The sequence below is a fragment of the Lepidochelys kempii genome, chromosome 1 (assembly GCF_965140265.1).
Source record: "Lepidochelys kempii isolate rLepKem1 chromosome 1, rLepKem1.hap2, whole genome shotgun sequence".
Taxonomy (NCBI): Eukaryota; Metazoa; Chordata; order Testudines; family Cheloniidae; genus Lepidochelys; species Lepidochelys kempii.
This window is the reverse complement of record NC_133256.1, coordinates 220,549,928-220,576,930: the sequence shown is the minus strand read 5'-3', so window position 1 is coordinate 220,576,930 and position 27,003 is coordinate 220,549,928. Positions and strand designations below refer to the sequence as shown.

General features: G+C 43.7%; 1 protein-coding gene across 6 annotated transcripts in view; it reads left to right on the top strand.

Annotated features, from left to right (window-relative positions):
• The window catches only part of VWF (von Willebrand factor), a 227,620-nt gene that overhangs the window by 29,737 nt on the left and 170,880 nt on the right, over window positions 1-27,003 (top strand). For all 6 annotated transcript variants that reach the window (XR_012155350.1, XR_012155349.1, XM_073315040.1 and 3 more), the window contains exons 7-13: window positions 7,243-7,459; window positions 10,318-10,440; window positions 14,560-14,671; window positions 16,384-16,430; window positions 21,020-21,156; window positions 23,472-23,610; window positions 24,891-24,991. Coding sequence is in view for 4 of the 6 variants with exons in the window: in XM_073315040.1 (XP_073171141.1) it covers window positions 7,243-7,459; window positions 10,318-10,440; window positions 14,560-14,671; window positions 16,384-16,430; window positions 21,020-21,156; window positions 23,472-23,610; window positions 24,891-24,991 (876 nt within the window). In the remaining 2 variants the exon portion in view is untranslated. The remainder of the gene's footprint in view (window positions 1-7,242; window positions 7,460-10,317; window positions 10,441-14,559; window positions 14,672-16,383; window positions 16,431-21,019; window positions 21,157-23,471; window positions 23,611-24,890; window positions 24,992-27,003) is intronic.

Genomic DNA, 27,003 nt, shown 5'->3' with positions numbered 1-27,003 from the left:
AATTCTGATCTTTTCAATCAAGAAACAGATTCCTTTGTTTGCTAGCTTCAGCTATGCAAATCTCCCCCGTCTCTCAGCCCCTTTGGATCTGAGGCAGTCAGCTGGTAGGGGAAGAGAACAATAGCTTTGGTTCATGTCATTACTCTCCCCCATCTAGATCTGGAGTTCTCCTTGCCTTTTCTTCCCCCACAAATTGCTGTTTCCAACCATGTCTCTGTAGAGATGCCTCACAATTTAATTGGTTTAACAAAAGCTTTGGAAGAGGAACAGCTCTATGGGCCTGATCCAAAGGCAAAACTGGAGCTCTTGCGTTGGCTTCAATAAAAAGCCTAGCATTAAGTATGACAAACAGTGGAGCTCTGTAAATTGTTTTGGAAAAAAAGGAATTGCCTGGATACAGATTACTCATGACAAGATGAAAACTCTGACAGGGAAACTGTCTGGGTGCAGGGGTAATAGTAAGAGGAGTTGGGGTAGGACAGCTCCCCCTGCTTTCCCAGATTTTCCCTTCTGCTCTGGCTAGTGAGGTGAACACTCCCCAGGCTGGAGAAGCTGAAGTGGGAAGCTAAAGTTGCATTATTTCTGGGGCTCCTAACCTTTCCTGCCAGTGTGTGAAACAGCAACTGATGGGGGAAGAAGTAGTATCCTGGCTGTGACACCCCTATACACCTCCTCTCCTCCAAAGGAAGGTCAGTCCTGCCTGCTCTCTGCCTTTCTCCTCCACTGGAGAAGGGAACAGAGAGAATTCTTGTTGCCTTCCTCTCTGCTCCAGGGAGACAGCCCTCTCCCCACCCCATGTCAGCTCTGTCGATTTTTGCATAAAATCTCTGTCTTGACATGTCTTTAAATTGTGCAGTTCCCTCCATTTGACAATGTTCCATGGAAGGATCCCTCTGAGCCCCCATCTTTACCTGCGTTTTGTGCATCTGTGCAGATTCTCCTCCCTGGTCACATTCTCTATCATGCTAGAAAATGGGGATGGGAAGCACCAGCAATATGCTGGCTTCACCCATGCACACCTGCACACGCTTTTGCTTGGATGGCTACAGCTCTGCCTGGAGACTTGAACTCCCTTCAGACACATGTATTCCCTGGTCCCCATTCTCTTCCTCTTGCTGCAGTACAAGAGGAAGCAACACTGCAGCGTCTCATAAAACCCAGACCTCTGATGATGGCTTCTAAACCTGGTTATCTCCCCAGCCTCTCTTCATCTACTTTAACCACTGTATTGGGGTGATGATCTCCGTCACCTAGAAAATGAAGTACCATCGTGTGGTGATGACCTATCAGCTGACTCTAGGGATGGATAAGTAAATGCGATCACAGGCTGAGGTTAATTCATACACTGTCTTATGATTTAATCCATTTCCTAACAATTGTTAAGGTAGAGGAAAACATATTGTCTCTCCTTTGATGGTTTTTGATGTCCAAAAAAGTTTGTCATGTAAGTAATTGTGCTCAGTCATACAATAGCTGCATAACAAATGTCTGTATAAAGCAAGCCTCCCAGACCTAAGCCATGCTACCACTACAATAGATGCAAGGGACATAGCTTGCCCCTGTACTTCTTGCAGTTTGCAGTATGTGTGCATTTGGCTAATTGTGTTTAATGATGATCTGTAGCCATGTTAATGACCCGGTTCATACAGACCGGGTTTTAGCCTGGTTACAGAAATCAGCAGTAGCCGTCCACACTGCCAACTGAAGCTGTGTTGTAAACTGAGTCATCAGAGAACTGTGTTTAACTGCTCCTCCTGACTCAGTTGTATTTGTAGTGTAGATATTAGAGCTGAGCGAAAATTGGAATCTCTGTCCAGCCGAAAATTTAATTTTGTGGAAATTTTCTGACAAAAATTCATTTAGAGAGAAAATTCCCAACCAGCCCTAATAGATAGACTGTCACAGGAGAAAATTGTAATTATTTATGTTCTTGGTATAAATGATAAGCTCTGCATTGTACTGTACAGAACATAGATAGTTCCTGCCTCTTTGAACTTACTTTTAAAAACCCAGACACATGAAAGACAGGACATGCTGGGAAATCCAGAAAGGGAGTTAACAAAGGTGAATATTTTATTTGTGGTGTACAGCTCACTGCTTGTGGGCATTGAGGAAAGAGTGGGATTTTAGGAAGGATTAAATGAGGAGGGAATGATGGGCTGGCAACCTGGGTAAGGGGGTCATCCCATGGATGGAAGGTGTAAGGAGGGGTTACTGGGAGAAGGAACTGAATGGGGCACAAAGGATGGCATTGCTGGAAACGTGGAGAGGGTGGAACATTGGAGGAGACAAGGTATGGGAGAGACTGATCCTTGGACATGAGGTTGGGAAGTTGTACAAGGGACTAGATTTTGACACTATTACTCTGTGTTTGTGCGGTGCCTAGCACAATGGGGCCCCATTCTTGTTTGGTCTTTAGGCACTACTGTACTAAACATCATCATCATCATAATAGTTGTCTTATGCCTAGGTCACGAAGGTCCTGCCTGCATTGCAGTTACACAACCAGGAGGTGCGCAGTTAGAACAAGGTTGTAGCTCAGCTGTATCATAGAGGTTTTTTTTTTTTTTTTAAAGGAGCTGGACCTCTAGCATGAAATTCAGCCTTAATGTAAGCCAGTAAGAAATTATATCCACTTTTACCCCAGTGCTCAGTTTGTGTCCTTTATCCTAAGAGTTGTGTCACGGTTCCCTTAACATAGTAATAACAGCTTAGTTCTATGTTCACAGACGAAACCAAACTGTTGTATAATGGAGTGACCCAACACAGCTGTATTTATAATACAGATGGAGGAAAGAAGTGGCTTTGCAGCAAAACTCTTGCAGGAAGAGAGGTCTGCTTTTTTAGAGTGGTAAAAGGTCTTTATACATTCTTAAATGTGATCCTCACTTTCAAGATTTTACTTTCCCTTAGAAATAGTACTCGGGGGCTATCTTTCATGGTGTCCTTGTCTAATGCTAGAGTAATATAGCTATAAATAGAGCCCTAATAACCAGATAATTTTGCCATTGACTTCAATGGGAACAAGATAAGATGCATAAGGTTGAGTATTCTCTGTATACAACAAAGAGAGCCAGTGCTGAAGTGAATCTTGTTTATCTCAAGACCTTGGAAGGCAAATGGAGAAGTATATAGCTTGTGCGCCTGATTTCCCTCTAATTTACAATGGTATAAATCAAGATGAACTCCAGTGAAGTCAAGGAGTTACAGTAGTCCTGTCTCTCTCTTACACGGGTGTCTCATACAGGCTCCTGCAGCGTGTGGGAGAAAGCTTGGCTGAGTCAGTGTGGTAAGTTGTGTATTATTTATACCATACTCAAAGGTGTAGAAGGCACCTAACGTGACCGGTTTCTGCTTCAGAGAGCTTATAATCAGGCAGACCTTTTTAACATTCTTCATTTGATAGGGGAACCATGAGAAAACCAAATAAAATGAAAGTCTAGAAACAATAGACCCCCCCCCCAAAGCATATCCCTCCCAGATGATGATATATAGACCATATTTTCTTTCTGTTCACAATAGATTTCAAACATAAAGGAAATAGAGGTCATTCTTTTCATGTTAAAATGCTTTACTCTGCCTTAAAGATTATTTTTTAGTACTATCTATTTAATGCAATTTTTCTTTGTTATGCAATTCAGACCTACGGCACTGACCTCCTGAGATCCCTTCCAACCCTGATATTCTGTGATTCAGAGAGCAACAGAAATGCAGTGCAAAAGAAATCAGAAGAATGTATAAAATTCCACTGACAATTTTGCGCGGTGGGATTAGGGGAGAAGAGAAGTTGGCAAGTTATGTTCACAAAGAATCATCCATGCCATGGTGCTACCAATCACATTTAAAATGACACTGTCAACTTGAAATCAGATGAATTACAAAAACCTAAAAATAAAGTAGTGTCAGATCCTACATTTGTTCCTAAATATCCCTGTAATTTTTTTTTTGTGGTTTTACAATCAGTTTTCTATATTTTTATTTTCTCCCGCTGTTGCTATGTGAAAGAGCCATAAAAACATCAGGAGGAACTGAGTAATGCCAGAATTTTCGAGTGGCATTGATTTGGGTCTCCAAAGTGGGATGCCTTGGGCCTGATTTTTCAGAGGTGCTGGGCACCCAAAACTCCAGGTGAAGTTTTGTGGCTCAGCATTTCTAAAAATCAGGTCTGTGGCATCTCACGCTAATCACCCAGAATCAGCGGCCACCTTTCAAAATATGTCTGAAACTAATTAATGGTAGAGTGGAAACCAGTGAAACTGACTATACGTGGTGTGTTGTCAAATGTACAAAATAAACAAATTGATCTTTTGGCAAATTGGCAATGTCCTATGAAACATTTGCAGAGATTCTTTTCCATTCAGGCTTAAACTCCACAAATCTATAGCAATACACTGTAGCAACAGATCATAGAAATGTAACTTGGTTAAAATTCTGGGATCCAAACTTTTCCAGCCTCGAGGGTTGTTTAGAATCCAAACTGGGGTCCAGACCTAAATTTTGCAGGTAGCTGAACTATACCCTGGCAGCTGAACATTTCTGAAACTGGAGGAGGGGATTCAAAATCCAGGTCTAAATGTTATGGCTTCATCCCCTCTCCAATCACAAGTAATTTACCAACACATTAAATCAGTGGCCTTTTAAATTTCTCATGGAACAATACCGTCAACTCCTTACATCTTTACACTGAACTACATTCAAAAAGAAAATAATTTATATTCTATTAAACTGAGGTAAGGATAGTGATTAAATAATAGTGAACTGATCAGTGTGTCCTACTGCTGGAGGTGGTCAGTGAAAATGTTCTGAAATTTCATTTTGGCAAAATATGCTGTTTTAGGAAGCTGAAATGTTTTGTGGGGACATATCAGTTTCCATTAAATGTTTGTCAGGAAGGTTGAAAAGAGAGCAAAGAGATTCTCTATTGCTGGGTGATTACGGCACTATTGTGAGAGGACTGATTTAAGTCCCTACTCTGCCTGATGGAGAACAATTTGGGAGGAAAAACTCTACTCTGAATCAGGCAGAGTAGAGACTGGAACCTGGGTCTTCGACACACAGGCTTTTGTGAAAACCTCTAAAAGGTTTTATTTTTGTTCCAGCGTGGCATGAAAACAAATTCTGAAATATCACAAGTTACCACCATTGGGAATTGTTGGTGTCTGTCTGTCAGGATTGAGCCCCTTCTGCTGCGTTTGAGGATTGGCCAAACCCAACCTCCAGGCAGATTAATGAGCTCAGCTGCATTGTGTAGAACTGCCTGATTGGCTGAAGGGAGGCAGCAGGCTTGCTTTTAAGCTCAGCAGCAGCAGTTACTGGTTGCTCAGTGCTTCAGCCTAGCAGCTGTTGATCACTCTTGCTCCTACCCTGCTCCTGGTTCCTGACTTCAGCTCTGATACTTGGCATGTGGCCCCTACACTGTCAGTTCTAATTACTGCCCTTTACAGAATGGAATCAGAACTGCTCCAGCATGTATATTAGGCTGAATAATGTCCCTCCTGATAGAGAAAAGACAGTACTTGTGTCTAGTTTGAGAAAAAGGAATGGCTTATTTATAAGGCAGGGCACAGACATTGTCAATCCCTGGTGCTCTCAACTTGTGCAGCACAGTGTAACCACCTCAGTTCTGCAAGTTTCTGCATGCAGGTACACGTCTTCATCCACAAAGAGCAGCTTGTGCCGGTGTAAAACAGTGATAGTCTCCTTTAGCTCCAATAGTAGGGGGAAAGGCCTTTGGAGCTACAGGATTTTTCTTATCCTGCAATCATTGTGAACATTTGAGGGGGCATAGTGTGCAGCATAGTTACAAGTGAGTGTTCTGAAGTGGCCAAAGATTAGTTACAAACTCACAGTGATTCGGAAAATGGGGTTTTGGGGAATCATTCGCTTCCACATCTGTATTACTTTTCTGCTGGATGTTGCAAATTCTGTGCTTATTAATCATAAGAACAAAAGAACACCCATACTGGGTCAGACCAAAGGTCCATCTAGCCCAGTATCCTGTTTTCTGACAGCGGCCAATGCCAGGTGCCCCAGAGGGAATGATCATCAAGTAATCCATCCCCTGTCACTCATTCCCAGCTTCTGGCAAACAGGCTTGGGACACCATCCCTGCCCATCCTGGCTAATAGTAATTGATGGACCTATCCTCCATGAACTTATCTAGTTCTTTTTTGAACTCTGTTATAGTCTTGGCCTTCACAACATTCTCTGGTAAGGAGTTCCACAGGTTGACTGTGCGTTGTGTGGAAAAAATGCTTCCTTTTGTTTGTTTTAAACCTGCTGCCTATTAATTTCATTTTGTGGCCCTAGTTCTTGTGTTATGAGAAGGAGTAAATAACACTTCCTTATTTACTTTCTCCACACCAGTCATGATTTTATAGACCTCTATCATAATTAACTATATTGATGCATTGACAAGATACATCAGAAGAAGGAAAAAATCAGCTATAATTTGTCAAACAAAGTCCTTGGAACGTCTTGAACAGTTTAAATTAATCTCTCTCCTACTACCAGCAGCTAAACATTTAACTACATCAGACTCAGAGTAACTATTTATTTATTGCTTCCTGGCATATACCTATATTTTACTTTATATATAAAATCAGTTAGCTCGCAGCCATTATGTCAAATGTTGGTATGGAAATTCAAGGGTCAGAGTAACTCCCATGACTTCTGTGACACTTACTCATCTTCTAATCCTGGAGTGAAAAAATAGGGTATAGATAGAAATATTAGAATTGAGCAATACAATATTAGACTTATTGTTGTCTTTGATATAATGTATTTGTGTGTGTGTATGTGCGTGTCGAGAGGTTAACATAGGTACCACATTGGTCCTTTCTGTTCTCTGCCTTTGCTACATAATAGTTTGTCTCCTGAGGGATGTAATAATTTGGTATAATTCTGGTTGTTGGGCTTGGTCTGGAGGTGGCTGGGTGGTGCTTATTGGCCTGTGATGTATAGCAGGTAAGACTAGATGATCAGGTTGTCCTGTCTGGCCCTAAAATTTATGTCACTACAACTCTAATACTTGACTTTGAAGGGTAACTGTGTGTGTGTGGTAGAGGAGTGAGATTTCTTTTGCTTTAGATTATATTAAAATTTTCAAAGCCCCACAATCCCCCAGATTGTCTTTCATACTGCTCCCCTACAGATCATGACCCACTGGTTGAGGAACACTGATCTAAACAGTTTGTAACAATATTTTGATTTTTTTCCCCCTCACTTGTTCTAATTATGGAGGATGTCATGGAAAGGTGCCAGCTGCTAAGGACGTCTTCAGTATTCTCCAAATGCCACCATCGAGTTGATCCAGAGGTATTCATTGGTCTCTGTGAAGAAGACATGTGCAGATGTGCTCAGGACATGCACTGTCACTGTCCAACTTTCCTTGAGTATGCCAGGAGCTGTGCTCAGCAAGGAGTGATTGTGGATGGCTGGCCCAACGACAGCTCGTGTAGTAAGTCCATATCATTACGATTCCAAAGCTTCCCTTTAAGGCTATTATTGCTTAACTCACAGATCTATACATTGCAGTTGAGAGGGTCAGTCAGAAAAAGCTTTCACGCCTGTCCTAGTTTATCAAGCAAGATTATTTTGTTGGCTTGTTCTTTACTAGCTTGTATCTACTCCTACGGGAGTGTCTGGCCATGATGTGGCTCCCTTATCAGTAGAGTGCTGCCAGCCATGAGCTGTGGGATGAGGTGGCTTGATTTCTAACTCTGCGAATAAGCTTCCAGAATAAGATGTGACTGAAGACATGATCACCCTATTTTGACCAGGGAAGTACACTTTCATTAGGGACAGGTGACAGGGTGTTCATACCCAATACCCAGCAGGTCAAAGAAGTGGCTAAAAGTCTGTGAGGGCAGAGAGTGGGAGGAAGAGATGAGAACCTGCCCTCTTCCAGAACATCTGTTTGAGCTGCCAGTCAGGGGAGATGGGCTAATAAATGAGGCAGTCGTACTTCCTTGGGGTATGAGTCTCCCTGTTGCCCTGCAACACTAGTACACTTTTTACTACCAGTACAAACTGTGTGTAAGATGCTGCCATTCTGATCTGGTGGTGTGTTACAGCCACGTTACACTCTCCTTGCACTGACAGAAATAACTACACAAGGTGTGGGGCAGGGAAAATCAAGCCCCTGGTTTGCCAGTGGGGAGGGCCAGAACCATTCTCCATCCTGTTGGGAAGGGAGGTTTATTTTCATTTGTGGTTTTAGTCAATCCCACAGATCAGCAGCATTTCATTTGTTTTCCCTTGTTTACTCTTTGTGGGAGGAGATAAGTGTCACAGTTTAGGCCACTGCACCTGTACTCCCCATATCTGGCCCAGCAAAGACACCCACCCTGTTGGGTGGAGACCTCCATCTCTCTCCCTTCTGACCCAGACTGAATACCTCCCTGATTCTACTGTGAATTCACCAGTAGTCAGTCTGCCGAAGCAGGCCTGCTTGCTTGCTCTTCAGAGACTAATAACGGTGTAACTGGCCATAGATATGATTTACCAGGCAGCTCTTTCTATGCAAGCACATTTTATTCTTACAGTACAAGCACTGCTGAGAAATTATTAAAACCAATAAAAGAAGCTACACGTATGCTAATAAGCTTACCAGAGATCACCTCAACTCCAACAAGGGCTGTGGCAGGTGATTAGTCCTTCAAAGCCCACCACAGAGTCTCTTCTTGATCGCAAGTCCATAACAGCCTCAGCTTAGAACTAGCACACTCGTGAAAAGTTTTAGCCTACCCTTTATGGGTCTTTGCTCTGGAGTTTCCAGGAGCAGGTAATTAGCGGACAATGGGTTGTTCTCAAGGCACAGCTTCAAAAGGATGGGACAACCGCTGAGTCATTTGTCTTCCCAGAAATTGCATTAGTCAGTCTCGTAGGGAAATTACATACGATTCCCAATAACAAATACACAATTGCATTTTTAATACAATGAACCCCGAAGGTGTTAAACTTAACCCAGGTTTTGTCTATGCTGCGCTTTTGTCGGTCAGGGGTATGAAAAAAAACCACAGCCCCGGCAGACTAAAGTTTTACGGACGAAAAGTGCTGGCGTAGACTGCACCTTGTCGACGAGAGACACTCTCCTGCTGACTAAGCTAGCGCTTCTCACTGGGGGCAGATTAATTTTGTTGGCGGGAGAGCTCTTTCCTGCTGACAAAGAGAAGCTCCACTGCGTACCTGACAGCGGCACGACTGTAGCGACACAGCTGTGCCACTATAAGGTGCGCAGCGTCGACGTAGCCTCAGTAAATTTTATCTTAATTACACCATGGCCAGGATATTGAAGGATATGGTCGTATCTATCATGACAAGCTTAGATTTATTTTTTTTTCTGCTGATGAGGACCTTACACTGCTTCCTAGAGACCTGAGGCCTGTGAGGCGTATGGTCCGCTCGGAAAGAGACTACTCTGTGCCCTAATCCTAACATGAGGGCATTGCTTTCTTTTGTGTTAGCTGTTACTGAGGCATCTTGCCAGCAAAGAAACTCTGCTTGCATGGTGTGGTGTTGTCCGTGCAAATCAGTCGATGTGGTTGTCACCAGAGGGCCCTTTAATACCAGCATTCTGGGTAAATTTGTCTCTGCTAAGCTATGTGTGTCCCATGAATAAAGTCATTGGGAAGCAGAATTCACTGGAAGTTTGATGATTGTTGTTAAAAGAAGCCGAGGAGTTAAGTGCGTAGATGAACCCATGCACTTTAAGGCTGATCCAGCTCCAGGATATATTTAGGGATTTCTAGGTCCCACACCTGATTCGCTTCTCCCTGGCAATAAAAGACATCAGTGTGACACAGTGAATGAGCTGTACAACTGTGAGGGTCTTTAGGAGGCAAATAATCTATTTCTGCATCGGAAGCAGCTAGATATCCTTGCAGGGCTTTACTCAGTAATGGATCACACAGATTCCACTCAGAATTATTGTCACGTAATTTGCTTTCTTTCTGTGGATGATATGTGATTTGTGGAAAAAAAAAATTTTTTTTTTTTAACCTTTAAACATGTCTACAGACCAAAGTGACAAGGTGGATGAGGTAATGTCTTTAGTGGACCAACTTCTGTTGCTGAAATATATAAGCTTTCAAGCTTTCACAGAGGTCTTGTTCTTGTATAGAACAGAGTGGCAGATGCAACTGTCAAATTAAGCAACAAAATTAACATCTATTAAATATTTTGTTCCCGAAAATGAAATCATTGATCAGAGAGGATCTGACCTTATCTCTGACCCTGGTCATTTGTTCTACGATAATTAAAGAGATTAACAGCTATTAAGGGATATGTATTTCTAATTTCGTTTAATTGTTTCAGGGCCAAGATGTCCAGTTGGCATGGTGTATAAGGAGTGTGTATCTCCTTGTGTCAAAACCTGCCAGAGTCTGAATATCAATGAAGTTTGTCAAGGACAATGTGCTGATGGCTGCAGCTGCCCTGGTAATTTATTTACTGATTTATTTACTCAGAGAAACATTTGGCAATGATGTTACCTATTTTACGAGAAGAAGAAAACCAGTGTCTGTCTTCAAATGTTCCTGAAATCAGCACTTCGCTTTGTTTGTGTGCGCTCTAGAATAGGTCAGTTTCTATACTGCCTGTATGCTTGCTCTATGAAAGGACTTCTATTTAAGTTCAATTAAAAAAATAAAGGTCTTTGTGAAGATCAGCACCAGTTAGTGCAGCAGGAACTCCTTCCAGGCCAGGGGTTGCACCATGTGATGCCTACCAACATACAGATTTCTTCTGAATTACTTCAGGTTAGAGGAGTCCACATCTCAGAAGCAGAAGATGAGAAGATTCTACTGAGGGCGGTTATTAAAGCAAAAAGGGGAAATATTTTACATTTCGTCCAGGAGGATCCTTAGTGATTTAAACCTATGGGGTGAATTCTTTTTACTGCCTCATTCATACAAATTATCTCATTGAATTCAACGGGGCTACTTGCATGGTTAAGCTGAGCAGAATTTGGTCTATGTGTTTTTTTCTCTCTTCCTCTAATATGCCTATCACTGCGGCTGCAGAAACCATGTTCTCCCTCCTCTTGCTTCTCTAATGGGAATAGTCTTGTAGTTCATGTTTATAGTGTTGACTTCACGGACGTGTACAAAGATGTGTGTTTAAGTCTTTCTAGTAATTTACTAGATACCTCATGTAACTGAGTGAGCTTTAACATGCGGAAAGCATGCCTTTGGTTTCACAGCAGGGGCTTGGCAACAATGCTAGAGGGGAGTGGGGGGTGTGTGTGTGTGTGTGTGTGTGTGTGCCATCAACATTCCATTCTAAATTGGTCTTTACTGCTATTTACACCTCACAGTTGTTCTTATTAGTTTCTTGTGTATCCTGTCAGTGCAGGGTATGCCCTGGGTAGGTACCAATGGGAGGTGGCAGGGTGGGGGAACTTGAATGTGTCTATGGGCCAGTGAATTAACAGGCAAAGTCCTATGGTCCATGTTATAGAGGAGGTCAGACTAGATGATCACAATGCCCCTTCTGGTCTTAGAATTTATGAATCTATGAACTCCTGCTGCTCAACCTCACCCCTTTCCTTCCTCCCCCTGGTCAAGCGTTGTGTCTGTAAAGCCCCAGTATAGTTCATTTTGTAAGGAGTTAGCCTTTCAGATCTGCACATCTTCCTTGGTGTCCAATAGCAAGTGTATATGCCTTTTGCCGGTACTTGGGGTGAACACTGCTCAGCGCCCTTTGCCTGCAGCAGCAATGCTCCTGAACTTTTCATCTTGTCTGCAAAGTGGCTTGTACAATTATAAAGACAACTGTGTAAGAAACCCAAATGATGATGTGCTGCAGCAGGTTATCAAAGCATTCTTGGGCCTGGTCTATACTATAGTGTTAGATCGACTCAAGGTGGCTTACGTCGATGTAACTCTGCCAGCGTCTACACTAAAATGTCGCTCCCACTGATGTAACTCGCCCATTATGCTGACTTAACTCCATCTCTCTGAGAGGCATAGAGCTTAGGTTGACATAGTTAAGTCAATGCAGTGTCAGTGTAGACACTGTGTTGCTTATGTTCACTGTTGCTGGCTTTCAGAAGCCTTCCCACAAAGCCCTGCGCTGACAGTTAAATTGGTGCAAGTGCTCCTGGTGAGGCTCCGCGCTGCTGACATAAGGAGTACAGTGTGGCCATGCAAAAGCTATTTAATTACTATGGTGGCTGTATGTCAATGTATCTTAGGTTCACATAATTCTGTACTGTAGATGTATACCTTAACCTTGGATGAGAGGTGTCCAGGCTGCAAGTGGAGAAACAGGAGTTGGATGATTGAAAGAACAGGGCACTGAATATGCTTGATCACATCCGGTTATAAACACTAAGCAGAACAGCCTGGTTACTGCTTGGATGGGTTCCTCCAAAGCAGAGTTTGGATTAGGCTATTCCTTTAGAACAACAGGCACTGCTGACTCTATCCGCTGCCCGGCTTTGCCTCACAAAATAGCTTATACCTGCATAGCGGTGTTAACAAGACAGCTAATGGAAACTGGAATATTATAGCAAAACTGCTTCAGAGCTGACTGATTTCACCTCACTCCCATCGCCTCACAATCTGGACAGGGTAGGGAAGAGCCAAGAGAGTGGAATTAATTAGCTGTGAAGTACTGCTGCTACCCTGCTTCACAGCTGGTTGTTTCAAATATAGTAGAACCTCAGAGTTACGAACAGCTCGAGAGCAGAGGTTGTTCGTAACTCTGAATAAAAAGTTACGGTTGTTCTTTCAAACATTTACAACTGAACATTAACTGAATACAGCTTTGAAACTTTACTATGCAGAAGAAAAAGGCTGCTTTTAACCATCTGAATTTAAATGAAACAAGCACAGAAACAGTTTCCTTAACCTGTCAATTTTAAAAAAACCTTTCCCTTTATTTTTTAGTAGTTTATGTTTAACACAGTACTGTACTGTACAGTATTTTTTTTTTAAGTCTCTGCTGCCTGATTGTGTACTTCCGGTTCCAAATGAAGTGTGTGGTCAGATTGTAACCCTGGTGTTGGTAACTGAGGTTCTATGGTAGCTGCTCCGGTCACCTCAGGTCAGGAGACGTGTGAGGGGAGAGAGCAGAGAAATGGAGCTGTAAGAGGAGGATGGGAAGGGCACTACAGAGGATGCTGTGGAGGGAGGGAATGGCAAAGGGAAGCAAGAAGGTAACTACATGAGTGTCAGGGAGAGAAAAGGAAGAAATACTTCAAAATGTGTTCTATGGCTTCAGTGCAGTGTGTTAGTGATGGAGAATTTCACCTGAGTTTCATAACATGCCGCATCCAAGAAGGATCTGACCAAGTAAACGGGGAATCTTCTTATGATGGGACTTGAGGAGATTTTACCAGCTTTTTCCTCCCTGCTCCAGTCCAGCCTGTGCTCCAAGAGAAAAAGGAGCCAGTTCAACTTGGGCACCACACAGTTGTTTTAATGTTTAATATTTAGCTGTTTTTGCCAAGAAAATACAGACTTTCCATGTTCTCCTTGGAGAGCCCTGCTGCTTTTAAATGCATAGATCCCAGTTTAATTTCTCACTGGGATGGACTTCTCAGAAGTAAATATAGGGAAGGGGTATCTTCTAGTTGTGAGCCTGGGTCTCTGAAAGCTAGGAACCCTTTGCTCCATTCCTGGCTATTCCATTGGCTCATTGTGTGACCTGGGACAAATCATTTAACTTGTCTGTGCTTCAGTTTATCCACCTGTAATATGGGCACAATAGTCCTTAAAGGAGTTACTGGGGACATAACCCGCTCATTCCTGATTTTTCTGCATGAGTGAAGGAGGAATGATTTAACTCAGCAGCTTGACATTTGTTCCTCTCACAGGCCTGTTTGTGGAACGCAGCTTCCTTCTACTGCTTGCTGGCCAAGACAGCTGCAGCTTCCATCTTGGCCAGCCAGCAAAACTGCAGCTGCTTAAAGCGTGCTGGCTGGACAGCCACCATGCAGGCTCTCTGTTTTTCCTGCTGGTTTGCTGTTTGCTCCTCCAGCTCCCGTCTCACTCATCTCTCCTCAGCTGTCACTACATGCTTTTACTCACCTATTGACTCCTATCCCCCCCCCTTCCCCATTGAAACCCTTTGATATATGTAGTTCTGATAAGGACTTGTGACCTTGGTCCTGGGATCTATCCCCACTGGTGACCATACATATGGGCCCATGGCCTGTTATGTTTAGACTACAGTTCCAGACGAGCCCTGATCATGAACATTCAGGTCCAGGTTTGGTCTTGGATTTCAGTCCTCTTCCACATCTCCCACACTCTAACCTTAGAGGTGGCTGGAAGTAGGGTTCTGGCTTGAGTCCACCCCCCCGGTGATTGATTGTGCAGAGTTGCTTAAATGGGATGTCTACGGGGCTTCCAGAAATGCACAATTCAGCATGTTCACAGGCAGAAGCAGCATCTGAATGAAACTCATCAATTCGCATGAGGTTCTTTGGACAGTCCCAGCCCTTTTTAGTTGGTTCTGTGAGTGACCCTGGATAACAATGCAAATGAAATTGTGTCAAGAGTGGATCTAATGTGTGTTTGTTTTGTTTTTTCCATTGCCTGATCTATCCAGTGGGGAAGCTACTTAATGGTGATAGCTGTGTTGACAGCTCCGAGTGCTCCTGTGTACATTCTGGCATGCGCTATCCTCCTGGCTCCTCTATCTCTCAGGACTGCAACTCATGGTAAATATGATGATGTGGTGCAATTGCTACGATCCAGGCTGCTCTAGATAAGTACTGCTCTTCAGTTTTGCCCCCCTCCCCCTTTTCTTTTATTTGGCAAATGCCCCAGTCTAAGATTTGGAAGTGCCAACCTCTTCCCAGAAGCAAGCTGTTCACAAAGACTCAATCAACTCCATTTTCACAGCAATATTTGATCTAGCAGAATTGTGTAGGGGTCATAGTCTTTCATGCAGTGGAAAAATATTTGTTTTCTGAATAACACAAACTTGCAGACTCCCAGTCCCAGCTAGTTTTGGACAGCGGAGTTTTGTTTTGACTTACTACATTTATTTAACTTCCCATAAACCTAGTTCAAAATGTCCTTTGAGAAGGGCCAGTTAAGACAAATTCATGCCCCCTCCTTCTTGCAAAGACATCATGTTGCCCCTTCCAGCTTTATAGCTTTAGATTGAATGTGCCACTTTCTTCTTTCACATCTACCCCGAATGCCATTCTGGGGGGCGGGTGTTACCCAAGCCAGAAGGAAGGGAGTGAGAGAAATATATTCTGAACGGTGTGTGTGTTAGGAGTATGGGGAACATTGGGCAGATTTTTCCAGTCAGACAACAGAAGAGGGAACCTGATATGTGGCCCAGCCAGAGCCACAGTGCAATAAAGCAGGAGGCTCTGCGTAACACCACAGTCAGCAAGAAGCAACTCAGCCCCTCACACCCATGTATCAATGGAGCATGAGCAGTGACCATCACATTAGCACCTCAGTCTCTCCCTGGTGGGATGGAGCCCCATGACCTTAGGGCCTTCTGCAGCTCTGGGTTTGAAAGCATCATCCAAATCTCCCTGCCCTTGGAAGACTAGTCCAGTTTAATAGACTTCATCCTTATAAAATGCTTCCTGCTATTGAGCCTAAATATTCCCTTGCTGAATGCTGTGCCATTGAACCACGCTTGTGTCACCCTAAGTAATTCAACTCACTCCAGAAGGTGTACAAGGGATGGGCTAACTGATCAAATGAGAGCCACCCAACCCCAATTCATTCTCTTTTTAAAAGTTGTGGGGCTTGCAGATGTTGTGCCATATAGGCCCAAGCATAATAGCAACAGCCACTGGTGTGCATTGACTATGTCTTATATTACTACTGCCTCCAAGAGTTCATACTGAATCCATACTCCCATCCACAGACCTGGGAAGAAATATTATTTCTCTCTCTCTTCCTCTCACACACAAGAAGGGTTATTCATCGTTAAGACTGTACATACCAGGGTTTCAGTGGAAACCCCCTGAGGATTTTTTTTAAACCATTCGGTTTTAGAAGAATACACATGTTACAGCTAAAATAAAAAGGTGGCTTGAAAAAAAAAAAAAAAGGAGAAAGAGTTTTGTACTTTTATAACCATACTGATTCATAGATTCCAAGGCCAGAAGGGACCATTGTGATTATCTCACCTGACCTCCTGTATAACACAAGCCATAGAACTTCTCCAGAATAATTCCTTTTAGAAAAACAATATTACATTTCAATACTAGTGTTTCGCAAGGGGCTAGCTGAAGGGAGTGTGTGTATGGAAGATGCATATGTTAAGCTGTATTGGGGTGCGGGGGAGTATGACTGGTTTAATTTTTCTGAAGGGGGAGCTCCGCTTTCAACAGTTTTGGGACATGCCACCGTGGATGTGAAATCATGCACCCTAACTTTTCAACAATATATTTCCTAGCATTTGTCGACATGGCAACTGGATCTGCAGCAACGAGGAGTGCCCAGGTATGCTGACCCTTGTGCTTATAGCTCCACAAAAGTATGTAAGCCTTGCCTAAGTCAGTCCCATGCATGGATGAGTGCACAGACAGGGTTTGTCCTTGTTTCAAGCTCTGGCTGCAAGTCAGCACCAAGGTTATATTTCAAGAGTCCAGGAGTCCAAAAGATAAATCAGGCTGTGCAGATGGGCTTGTGTGTGGCAATGTAAATACCTGTTAGGGGGAAAAGCACGAGTTCCCTTTCTGTTGCTTTTCTTGCCATGTTGTAAAAGAGCTGTAGATTCATAGTAGTAGCTTTCAGGTAAAGGAAAACTGCTGTGCTAACTTGAGTATCAACAATTTTCTAAGGGTTTATCTACATATGGACAGGAAAATTAATCTGAATTAACTAACAGTATGAATTTAAAGTGGATTAGTTAAATCACATCAAGCCCCCTGTGTGGGCACTCTTATTCAGAATTAAAATGACCTTAATTCAGTTTAGCTTGATTCACTTTGAAAGTCAATCAAGCTAAACTGAATTAAGGCCACTTTATTTCTGAATAATGGTATGTCTACACTGCAATTAAACTCTGCATGGGGCTTGGCTGTTTAATTGTAATGTAGACATTCAGGCTCAGCCTGAGCTCTGGGACCCTCCCCAGTCGCAGAGTTCTGCAGCCCAGGCTCCAGCCTGAGTCCAAATGTCTACGTCACAATTATACAGCCCCTTTGCCCGAGCCCCGCAAGTCCAAGTCCGGTGGCATGGGCCAGCCCCAGGTGTCTAATTGCAGTGTAAATACCCTAAGAGTGTTCACATAAGGGTTTAATGCAGTTTAACTAATCCATTTAGAGAGTCAATTTGGATTAATTTTTCTGAATGTCTCCGTGTAGACAAGCCTTAACGAATGGCCTGATTTAGCAAGCACTTGGATGGGACTACTTACAATAGTGAGCACTACGTGTCATAGAAGTCAGTTGAACCATGCATGGTACTCTGCTCAGTAGTATTTGCAGGCTTGGGTCATAAGTGATGTATTCTGTTCAAGGAGCTAGAGCCATGGCTGGGGAGAGGCAAGTAGGCCACTGTGTTCCATTAATGGTGACACAGGCGGGTAGCAGACCACCAGTCTTTTTTCCTCTTCTTCCTGAACTCACCTAGAACAAGCTGTTTGCAATGGGTAGCTGATACTTACATCCTGAATACTCATCCATCCTGGAGGGTGTGCAGGGAGGAGGAGATGATGGAGTGTCACACGTCCTGCCATAAGGCTGCTCCAGCAACGTCCCTGCTCCCCACTTCACTCCATAAGCCCATTTCCCTGACCTGAAATGTACATTTTGCTGCTCTGGGCCCTTCTTCAGTTCCAGCACTGCAATCAGCAGAAAAAGAGGAAGCCTGCACTGGCCTGATGCAGTACTGCCTTTCCTGCCCCTAGCACGAGTGTGTGTAGGGGGATTGCCACAGGCAGCTCTGACCTACCTAGTGCTGAGATGTGAGAGAGCAGGAGAACTAAGAGAAGGGGGATTCAGGGGATGTGGGAGATCAGAAAATGGGGAAAACATGTAGTTCTCAGAGGCAAAGACAGAGGTGAGATCAAGAGAGAATCAAAGGGGGGGAATTACACCTACCTACAAGTGGACAATGAAAAGCCTCTTAGCTGCCTTGCCCCACCCTTCCTGAAAATATCCCCTGCTTCAAATGGAAATAGCAGTTGCTCCAAAATTTCAGAGAAAAGCACAATCTGAGAGGTGTGGAATCACTGCAAATGGAAGGGAGACATATTTTATGAGAAATTCCACGCAGGCCTTCTACACAAAGTCCCCATCCAGCCCTCTGCTTGTCTAGTTCATTGGAGAGTTCTCCAAGTGCAGCACAACTGTGCAAAGTAACTGCTTTAAAAAAAGAAAAAAGGCCCACGAGGTTCCATGTTTGTGTCTCATGACTCTAGATCAAATGCTATCAATTCACAAGTGAAAAATGCGACTGCTTTTAAATGCAAATTCAGCCTGGCGTGTAAACCCCAAACTGCGATCTTTATGGCTCAGTCTTTGTCATCAGTAATAAATATTACATGGGCCAAAATCTGTTTTTGGTTGCAGCCCCTTTGTCTTTATTGGGATTACTGAGGTGAATCGATACGTGTGGAGCAAAGGCCTGCAGTTAGAATATTGTTTAAAATTCTGCTGCTGCACAGGGCGGAATAGAATCCAGCTCCCTCTCTTTGAGCTGAATTGGCTCTGCTGAGTAAACGGGAATAAAAAATAGCTTGCTCTGGTCCCTTCCGCAAGCAGATCTAACTCATTAGTCAACTAATTAAGGATAGGCTGGGGGGTAGATACGTGTAGCTAATGTGTATGTGGTCACTTATATAAAAATGTCTGTTCAGACTGTGTACATATTGTGAAGGTAGCCCTCTTCCTTCACCCTTTATATTGGCTTGTCATTTTAGGCCCCCGCGCCTGCAATTTGTTCTGTGTGGGCAGATCCCTGTGTGGCCCATATAGAGAAATTCTGGCCCTAGTATATCATGTTTGCTGGGGCCCCACCCCCTCCCATTTCATTTTCTTTATGCAGATGTTACAGGTGTTTTGGGGGCCTCCCTTTGTTTGGGGGCCTGGTAAGAATATCCCTCTTCTCCTCTCTCCCCTGTCAGCCCTACTCCCATTGGCTTCACTGGGGCTCCATGCAGGTGTTGGGGCTTGACCGCATGAAATAACTTGATTAGACTGTAAGCTCTTTGGAGCAGGGAACATGTCTTTCCTATGTGTTTAAGCAGTGCCTAATATAATGAGGTCTCAGGTCCAGTTGTGGCCTCTGGGTGCTACCACCACAGAAATAATAAGAACAACCTTCTACATACACACTGGGAACAGATACGTTAAAAAGTTCTATATTTCAATAGTTCCTTTTCACAGCAGGAGGGACTGCAAGCTGGAATTCAGTTTTATTCTGTAAGAACTGTGGTTTTAGCGGTTAAACTGTGAATAATTTCTGGTTACTGGTAATTAAATAACTTAAATGTAAGAGGAAATACCACCATAAATTCTGCCTCTGTAAGAAACACTTACCTATATCTTAGTCTGAGTGTCTTTCAGCTCTTCATCCCTTTTGAGCATAGGTGCTGGGGGTGCAGCCACACCCCCTGGCTTGAAGAAGTCGTAACAACTCAACTATAAGTTTTTTTTCTACTTTTAGCACCTCCACTATAAAAATGTTTCCAGCACCCCTACCTTTGTGATTCATAAAATCAAAGTATTTTTTACCTAAATGCTTGAATAATTCCCAGGGAGCCCAGCAAAGGAGCTAACCCATTTTTTCCTGTTCTGTATTAAATAAGGTTATTGTGATACAGGCATTCAGACATTGGAGCCATGACAAGACCATATTGTAATGTTCTAGAGACACAAAGGCAGTGTTCCCAACCTGCCAAGACCCAAGGGTGTAACAAAAATCCAGAGTGAGGCACCACCACAAAGGAACATCAGAGTAGGGGTCGAGGAATAAGAAGTGTTCCATTTTTTAACTTGTAAAGGGCTCTGTTCTGCAACTTAGGCCTCGTCTACACGGTTCTAAAAGCTGATTTAGTTAAATTGCCACATTTGGAGCTCTAAGGGCAGTATGGCCTAGTAGATACAGCACTGGATTGGAATTTGGGAGACCTGCGTTAAAATCCTGGCTCTGCCACTGGCTTGTTGGGATGACCTTGGGCAAGTCACTTAACCTCCTTGTGCTTCAATTTCCTCATCTGTAAAATAGGGGTGATGATGTTTATCTCCTACATAAAGCACGTTGAGTGCTACTGGTGAGAGATGCAATATGAGAGCTAGCTATTATTAGCGTATCAGATTAAACCTGGGGAGCTGGCATCTGTAAATTTACAGACAAAGCTAAACTGACACAAGCCACATTTAAATTGAATTAAGGGCTTGTCTACAAATGCTGCAGCAGTGCAGCTGCTGTAGTGCTTCAGAGTATGCACTACCTATGCCGATGGGAGGGGTTCCTCCATCAACCTTGTGCCAACTTAGATCGGCCTAACTACGTCACTCAGCGGTGTTGATTTTTCACACCTCTGAGCAATACAGTTAAGCCAACTTAATTTTCTAGTGTAGACGAAGCCTAAGAGTGTTCACAGAGGCTTTTGCGCTGGTTTAAGTAAGCTGATTAGGTAAACTGGTGCAACGATGTGCGTGAACCTGGCCTGAGTAGTACTTGAGTAACCACAGTGAAGTCCCTGGTTCTGCTTGCATAATTACATATTACTGGGTAAATTTCACCCCCATGCAGAGAGCCAGATCAAGGCTTGTGCCCCACTTAAAGTCCTATTTAAGAGTCATTTTGAAGGGGGGCTGGTTCTCTGTGCAAGGGTGAATTTCACACTTTGTGAGGAAATCTTGCAGTATGGTCGTCCTAACTTTGGCTGGAGTCCTCATTTCTAATGGCAATAACTTCCAGGAATAATCAGTGGGATGAGCCATGCTGCCACCACTATCCAGCCTTTAGGAGCTGTGAGCCTGGCAGGGCCTGCTCTCTCCCCCTCCCCCTGCCCCACCTGTCTCACAAAAAGCAGGAATTTGTTCAATGATTTGACTGTTTTCCTTGGTATTTTTCAGGAGAATGCTCTGTCACTGGCCAATCCCATTTCAAAAGTTTTGACAACAAGTATTTCACCTTCAGTGGGATTTGTCAATACTTATTTGCCAAAGACTGTGAGGAGAACTCCTTTTCTGTCATCATAGAGACGGTTCAGGTAACAGCACCCTGTGTGGGGTGGGGAGAATGGGGGGGGGGGGTGAGTAGAAGACTAAATGGCATATTCCTGTGCACATAAATGGCATATTCCTATTAAATTAGCTAGACTCTCTCTTCTGAATTAACATATATTTTGCCTCTTCTTGCTGCTACTCCTTTAACCGCGGGCTATAAATTCAAATTCACAGTGTGACTGCATTGTCTCTCTGGAGTTTTGCCAAAGTTAGCATATAAATGCAAGAGACAGAAGAGGGTGTGCCTCATACACTGAACTGTTTGGACGGCTCGCTGGGTAATTGCCCTGGGCATGTGCTTCCTCAGAAGCTATGGAGCATGTAGTGGTATTGTAACCCTAATAGAATCTGGAGTTTTTTCTCACAGGGACACATTGGCTAATATGTTGCATCACTCCCTAGTATGTCAGCCCTTCTCAACTTGTTTCTCATGCCCTCTGCCACAGAGAGAATGGCAAGGACCCAGCTGCAGGGCAGAAAGAAATGGGAAGGGTGCCAGAGCATATTGGGACAGGAAGAACACAAGCAGAGTTTCCTCAAGGAGTTTTGCAGAAGGGGCAGTAAAATGGGTAGGGGAGTAAGTGAGGGAGTGGGTGGGAGTGAGGGGAAAGCAAAGGAGTTTGCAGAGGGAGGAGTGAGGGCATACAGTGGCGGGATGGCAGAGAGGTAGGATAGAGAGAAAGGGCCGCAGCGGTGGGAGTGAGGAGGTTTTGGAAGGCGAGAGTAAGGCACCAGGGCAGGTTGAGGAAGTTGAGGGAGGCAGGCAGCAGAAGCAGCATGAAGAGCACAGTGACAGGGCAGAGATGGGAAAACTTTTCCAAGCAGCAGGGACAGGTTAGGGATGATTAAGAGGCCCCAGAGAGAAGGTGAGCAGAAAGCTCACTTGCTTTAGGGAAATGGGTTTTGCCCATCCCCACTCACAACTCCCTTCAGTGCCAGGGATGATTACGTTTGTGCCTATTACATAACAGATCTGAGAGCAGAGCTGTGTGTGTGGAACTGGCATAACTGGTTTCCACTGAAACTGTTCTTTTGAAACTGAAGACGGGAGCCAGTGAGTCACTGTTCCCTGCCTGCAGCGTTCTACCCACCGCTTTGTAACTCGTAACAGCAGCACCCGAAATGAAGACAGTGAGAGCTGCGCGCTTCTAGTTCCCCATTTGAACAGGCTTGTGACATGTCTCATCATCACACCAGACAGAGCAATCAAGAGGAGAAGCTCTCTCATCACACAGTGCAGCCTGTGTCACAGGAGGCTTGCTGTCATGGCCCCATAGCTCCTTTTCCAGTGCCCTGAGAAAAAGACCCTGCCCTAGAGTAGCCTGATCTATGGATTGTGTATTAATTACACTGAGTACTTAAGAATTCCCAGTTATCCTGCTGTGGATTGACAGCTTCTTGTCCCAAGATCAGGCCCAGTATTATTAGAATTACTGTTCAGTTGGGAACCCTGGTGTGCACAGTTGCAACACTCACACTTAGGAACCTTTCTGTGTTTGTAACAGTTTTATTAATGCATTCAGCAAAGTCATGGACACTCTCACTCGGCAAGGTAGATAGAAATAATACAGAATGTGCATCTGAACATCCATCTACTCTCACATCCCTTGAAGAGCAACCTGAAATGTTATCCATTATCTTCCTCATCACTATCACCTTCCTCATCATCACCAGTGGCCATCATCCTGTAACCTCTCCTCCTGCACACAGGCTGGGCTACAACTTTTATAACATGTGACTCTGATATCTCTATGCCTCATGCATATTCACTAGGGATTTCTCCCCTCTTATTTGTATTGCCTCACCCTGCTAATGTTCGGGTGCCCTTCCGCTATAGGTTAGGATAGTAGTGATCTCATCTTATTATCATACATGTCAATTTGTTGCTATGACACTCTTGTGATCAGATATCTGCTGTTCTTCCTATCCTAAAATATCCAAGAGCTAGTGTTAACTCATATTCCTGTGGTTTCCTGGTGTCACTATTTACAAACTTCCCCCTTAACCACTCTATTCACAATTCCCCAAAACTTAGGGGTGACCACTGGGCCATTTGTTTGTGCCAAAGTTCATATGCCTCATGCCTTATGCTAACTACTGTAGCCAGTGTCTTACAAGGAACCTGTAGGTTCCTTGCATTACTGCTAAATAAAATAAATACTGAAGCCAGCTCCATGGGCGACAGATGTAACACTAAAATTACAGCCACAGGAGGGCTTCTGGCCCAGCATGCTGGAGGAGCTGAGTCATTGATAAAGTGAAATCCTAACAGTCATAGGAAATGTTGGCTTCTTTTTAGTGTGCCGATGATCCTGATGCAGTGTGCACCCGCTCGGCCTCTGTCCGACTCCAGGACATGGAGAACAGCATCATTAAAATGAAGCATGGGGGCGTCATCTCTCTGAATGGGCAGGATGTACAGATTCCTTTGACACAAGGTGTGTTTGTGGCATGTAACAATTCTGACCACACACTACTGTCTACATTGCACACTGAGACTGGGCTCTACTTCAGGTTTGAGCCCAAGCCCCCCTTCTGTCCAAACAGAGAATCGGTCTGCCCCAGTCAGCAAGCACTTGGGACCCGATCCTTGGTTGCTCCTAGGGGTGGGTCAGAGCCACTGGGACTCGAGTCCAGACCCTCTCATTTTTACTGTGGATGCAGGTCAAGCTGCAGCTCCAAGTTAGAAAGTCTGAGTAGCGCAGCATGGACATGTCAGCATGGCTGTGAGACCAGCATCCAGCAATTCTAAACCCGGGTTTACAATGCAGTGTAGACACTCAAGCATGGGCTTGGAAACACTTGAGTCCACAAGGCTAGGGTCTATAGACCCAGGTTTAGTGTGCAGTATAGACCTACCAGAAGGTGTCTCCCTTCTCAACGTTATCAGGCAGGCTTTAGCCTAGCTCAAAGAACGTTTCCTATTCCCAACTCTGAGTCACATTTTACACAGTTACCATCACCTTTTATTGAATTTGCATCATGCCGGGTTCTCTTGCACATGTGCCCAGGTCCTCACTTGGTGTGAATAGGCCCCGCTCCATTGAAGTTGGTGTGGTTATGCTGCTGTTGACTAGTTGAGGATCTAGCCAACGATGTTAAAAACCAATGTCAAGTATCCATTTATCCACCCAAAAACTTTGAAATTTTAGAAGTGGACTGCAGTGACTTCACCAGTAACTCTGGATGATGCTCATATGTGGGGCTTTTGGGGCCTGTGAGGCCCAGATCATGCTAAGGAGAAGCGCAGAGATGCGCCAGACCAGTGGTTACAATACCTGTGGCGTGTCAAAGTGATGCACAGCAAGCAGGGGAGCCTGCATGCTGTGTCCCACTTTGTCATTGTGTAGTGTGCACCTCCGCTGCGGGGCCGTGCAGCTCCCTTGGCCTGTGTCATGGAGCGGGTGATGTTCTACACCTGGCCTTCCAGGGAGCCTAGGACCAGTAAGCAGCTGTGCTACACTAGCACTGTCTTTGTGCCCCCGTTGGCACTGGGTTTGTATCCGGTGTAAATCAAATGGTACAAATCCATATGTCTATATTAGGGGGTTTGCATCGGTTCCACTACATTTGTGCAAAGAAAATAGTGTAGACAAACCTTAAGTGTATCTGCTGAGATCCATCCCATGGGCTGATGGGTGATGAGGACATTGTATCCTCCTTGCTGATGACAGAATGCATCCCTTCTTGTCTGAAACTTGTCCGCTGTGTTTTTGAGGTGCCCTCCGTATCCAGCGCATTATGATGTCTTCAGTTCTCCTCACCTATGGGGAAGATTTACAGATTGACTGGGATGGTCGTGGTAAACTTCTGGTGAAGGTAGTTTTTTCTCCTCTCACCCCACCCAAACATACACAAAGACTTTCTTGTCTGATGTGAGAAATTGCTTGTGTTGCATGCTAGAAATTCCATTCTCTCTCGGCCCTCAGAGCAATATACTGATCCTTTTGTTTTCTGGAAACAAACATTTGCATCACAGAAACAGCTTGGTTTTTTTTTCTTTCTTTTCTGTGCACTAACAGTAGCCATTAACCGTGAATAGCTTTGCTTTCATTACAGGAGACCCCTATCGGCCAGATTTTGATTTCATTTAGTCTTGTCCATCCCCACTGAAGTCAATAGGATTGCACAGGTGAAAATGAGAGATGAATTTGGCCCATAGGATACAATCATTCATATGTTCAAGGGAAAAAAAATAATTTAATTGCACAGGCTATACAGCTCCTACTAAGAATAATATTTATGGTCATTCCAGATCAACATAAAGAGAGAAGTTTGTCCTGTGGAGTATTATAGGGCAACTGATTGTCAATAATTGCTTTTTGAATCCAACAAAAAATAAAGCTAATCAATAATCCTATAATAAATCCTTTTATATTCCTAGCAAAGATACTTTTATAGTTTGCACTAGATTGATTGAATTTCTCAAACATAATTTCGTAAACACAATGGTGAAGTGTGATTGATAAAGGTAATAGTGTCAATGTAATATATTTAGACGTCTTTAAGATGTTTGACTCGATGCCACATGACATGGATTAAGAAACTAGGATGATACAAATTCAACATGGCACACGTTAAATGGATTAAAATGAGCTAACTGATGGGTCTCAACATGTAATTGTAAATAGGGAATCATCAGTGAGGTGCTTGTGTTTCTAGTGGGGTCCTGCGAGGATCTGTTCTTGGCCCTATGCTATTTATTGTTTTTGTCAATGGCCAGGAAGAAAACATGAAATTAGGTAAACTTTGCAGATGATACCAAGATTGGAGGAGTGGTAAATAACGAAGAGGGCAGTCTATTCACCGATTTTAAAAAGTGATCTGGATTGCTTGGTAAGATGAGTGCAAGCAAACAATATGCATTTAAATATGGCTAAATGTAAATGTTTGCAACTAGGACAAAGAATGTAGGCCATACCTACAGGATTGGAGACTCTAACCTGGAAGCAGTGACTCTGAAAAAAGATTTGGAGTATTGTGGTGAATAATCTGCTGAGCATGAGCTCCCACTGTGAGATGTCGACGCTAAAAAGGGGTAATGTGATCCTTGGATACATAAATGGGAATCTTGAGTAGGAACAGGGAGGTTATATTACCTCTGTATTTGAAACTGGTGTGACTACTATTAGAATACTGTGTCCTGTGCAGGTGTTCACAATTCAAGAAGGATGTTGATAAATTGGAGAGGTTCAGCGAAGAGCCACAAGAATGAATCAAGGACTGGAAAACATGCCTCATAGTGAGAGACTCTAGGAACTCACTCTATTTAGCTCATCAAAGAGAAGGTTAAGGGGTGACTTGATTACAATCTATCAGTACCCAGATGGGGAACAAATATTTAATAATGGGCTCGTCAGTCTAGCGAACAAAGCTATAACAAGATGGTGGGAGTTGAAGCTAGAGAATAAGGTGCATATTTTTTACAATGAGAGTAATTAACCATTGGAACAATTTAGCAAGGGCTGCGGTGGATTCTCCATCACTGGAAATTTTAAAATCAAGATTGGATGTTTTTTCTAAAAGATATACTCTAGTTCAAGCAAGAAATAATTCAGGGAAGTTCTATGGTCTGTGTTACACAGGAGGTCAGACTAGATGATCACAGTGGTCCCTTCTGGCTTTATAATCTGTTAATGTATGAAAAGTGCACACTTGGACAGTATATTGTGCTATTTCTAAGGCAGAGCCCTTTGTGGGTCTATTCTTTAATCCCACTTCTACCCGATCTTGCTATTATGGCAGTGGGCCTGCAAAACCTATGGGATCCCAGTCCCAATGCAGGGCTCTACACTAGTGCCCCATGGGGCTCCAATTCTAAGGGTCAAAAA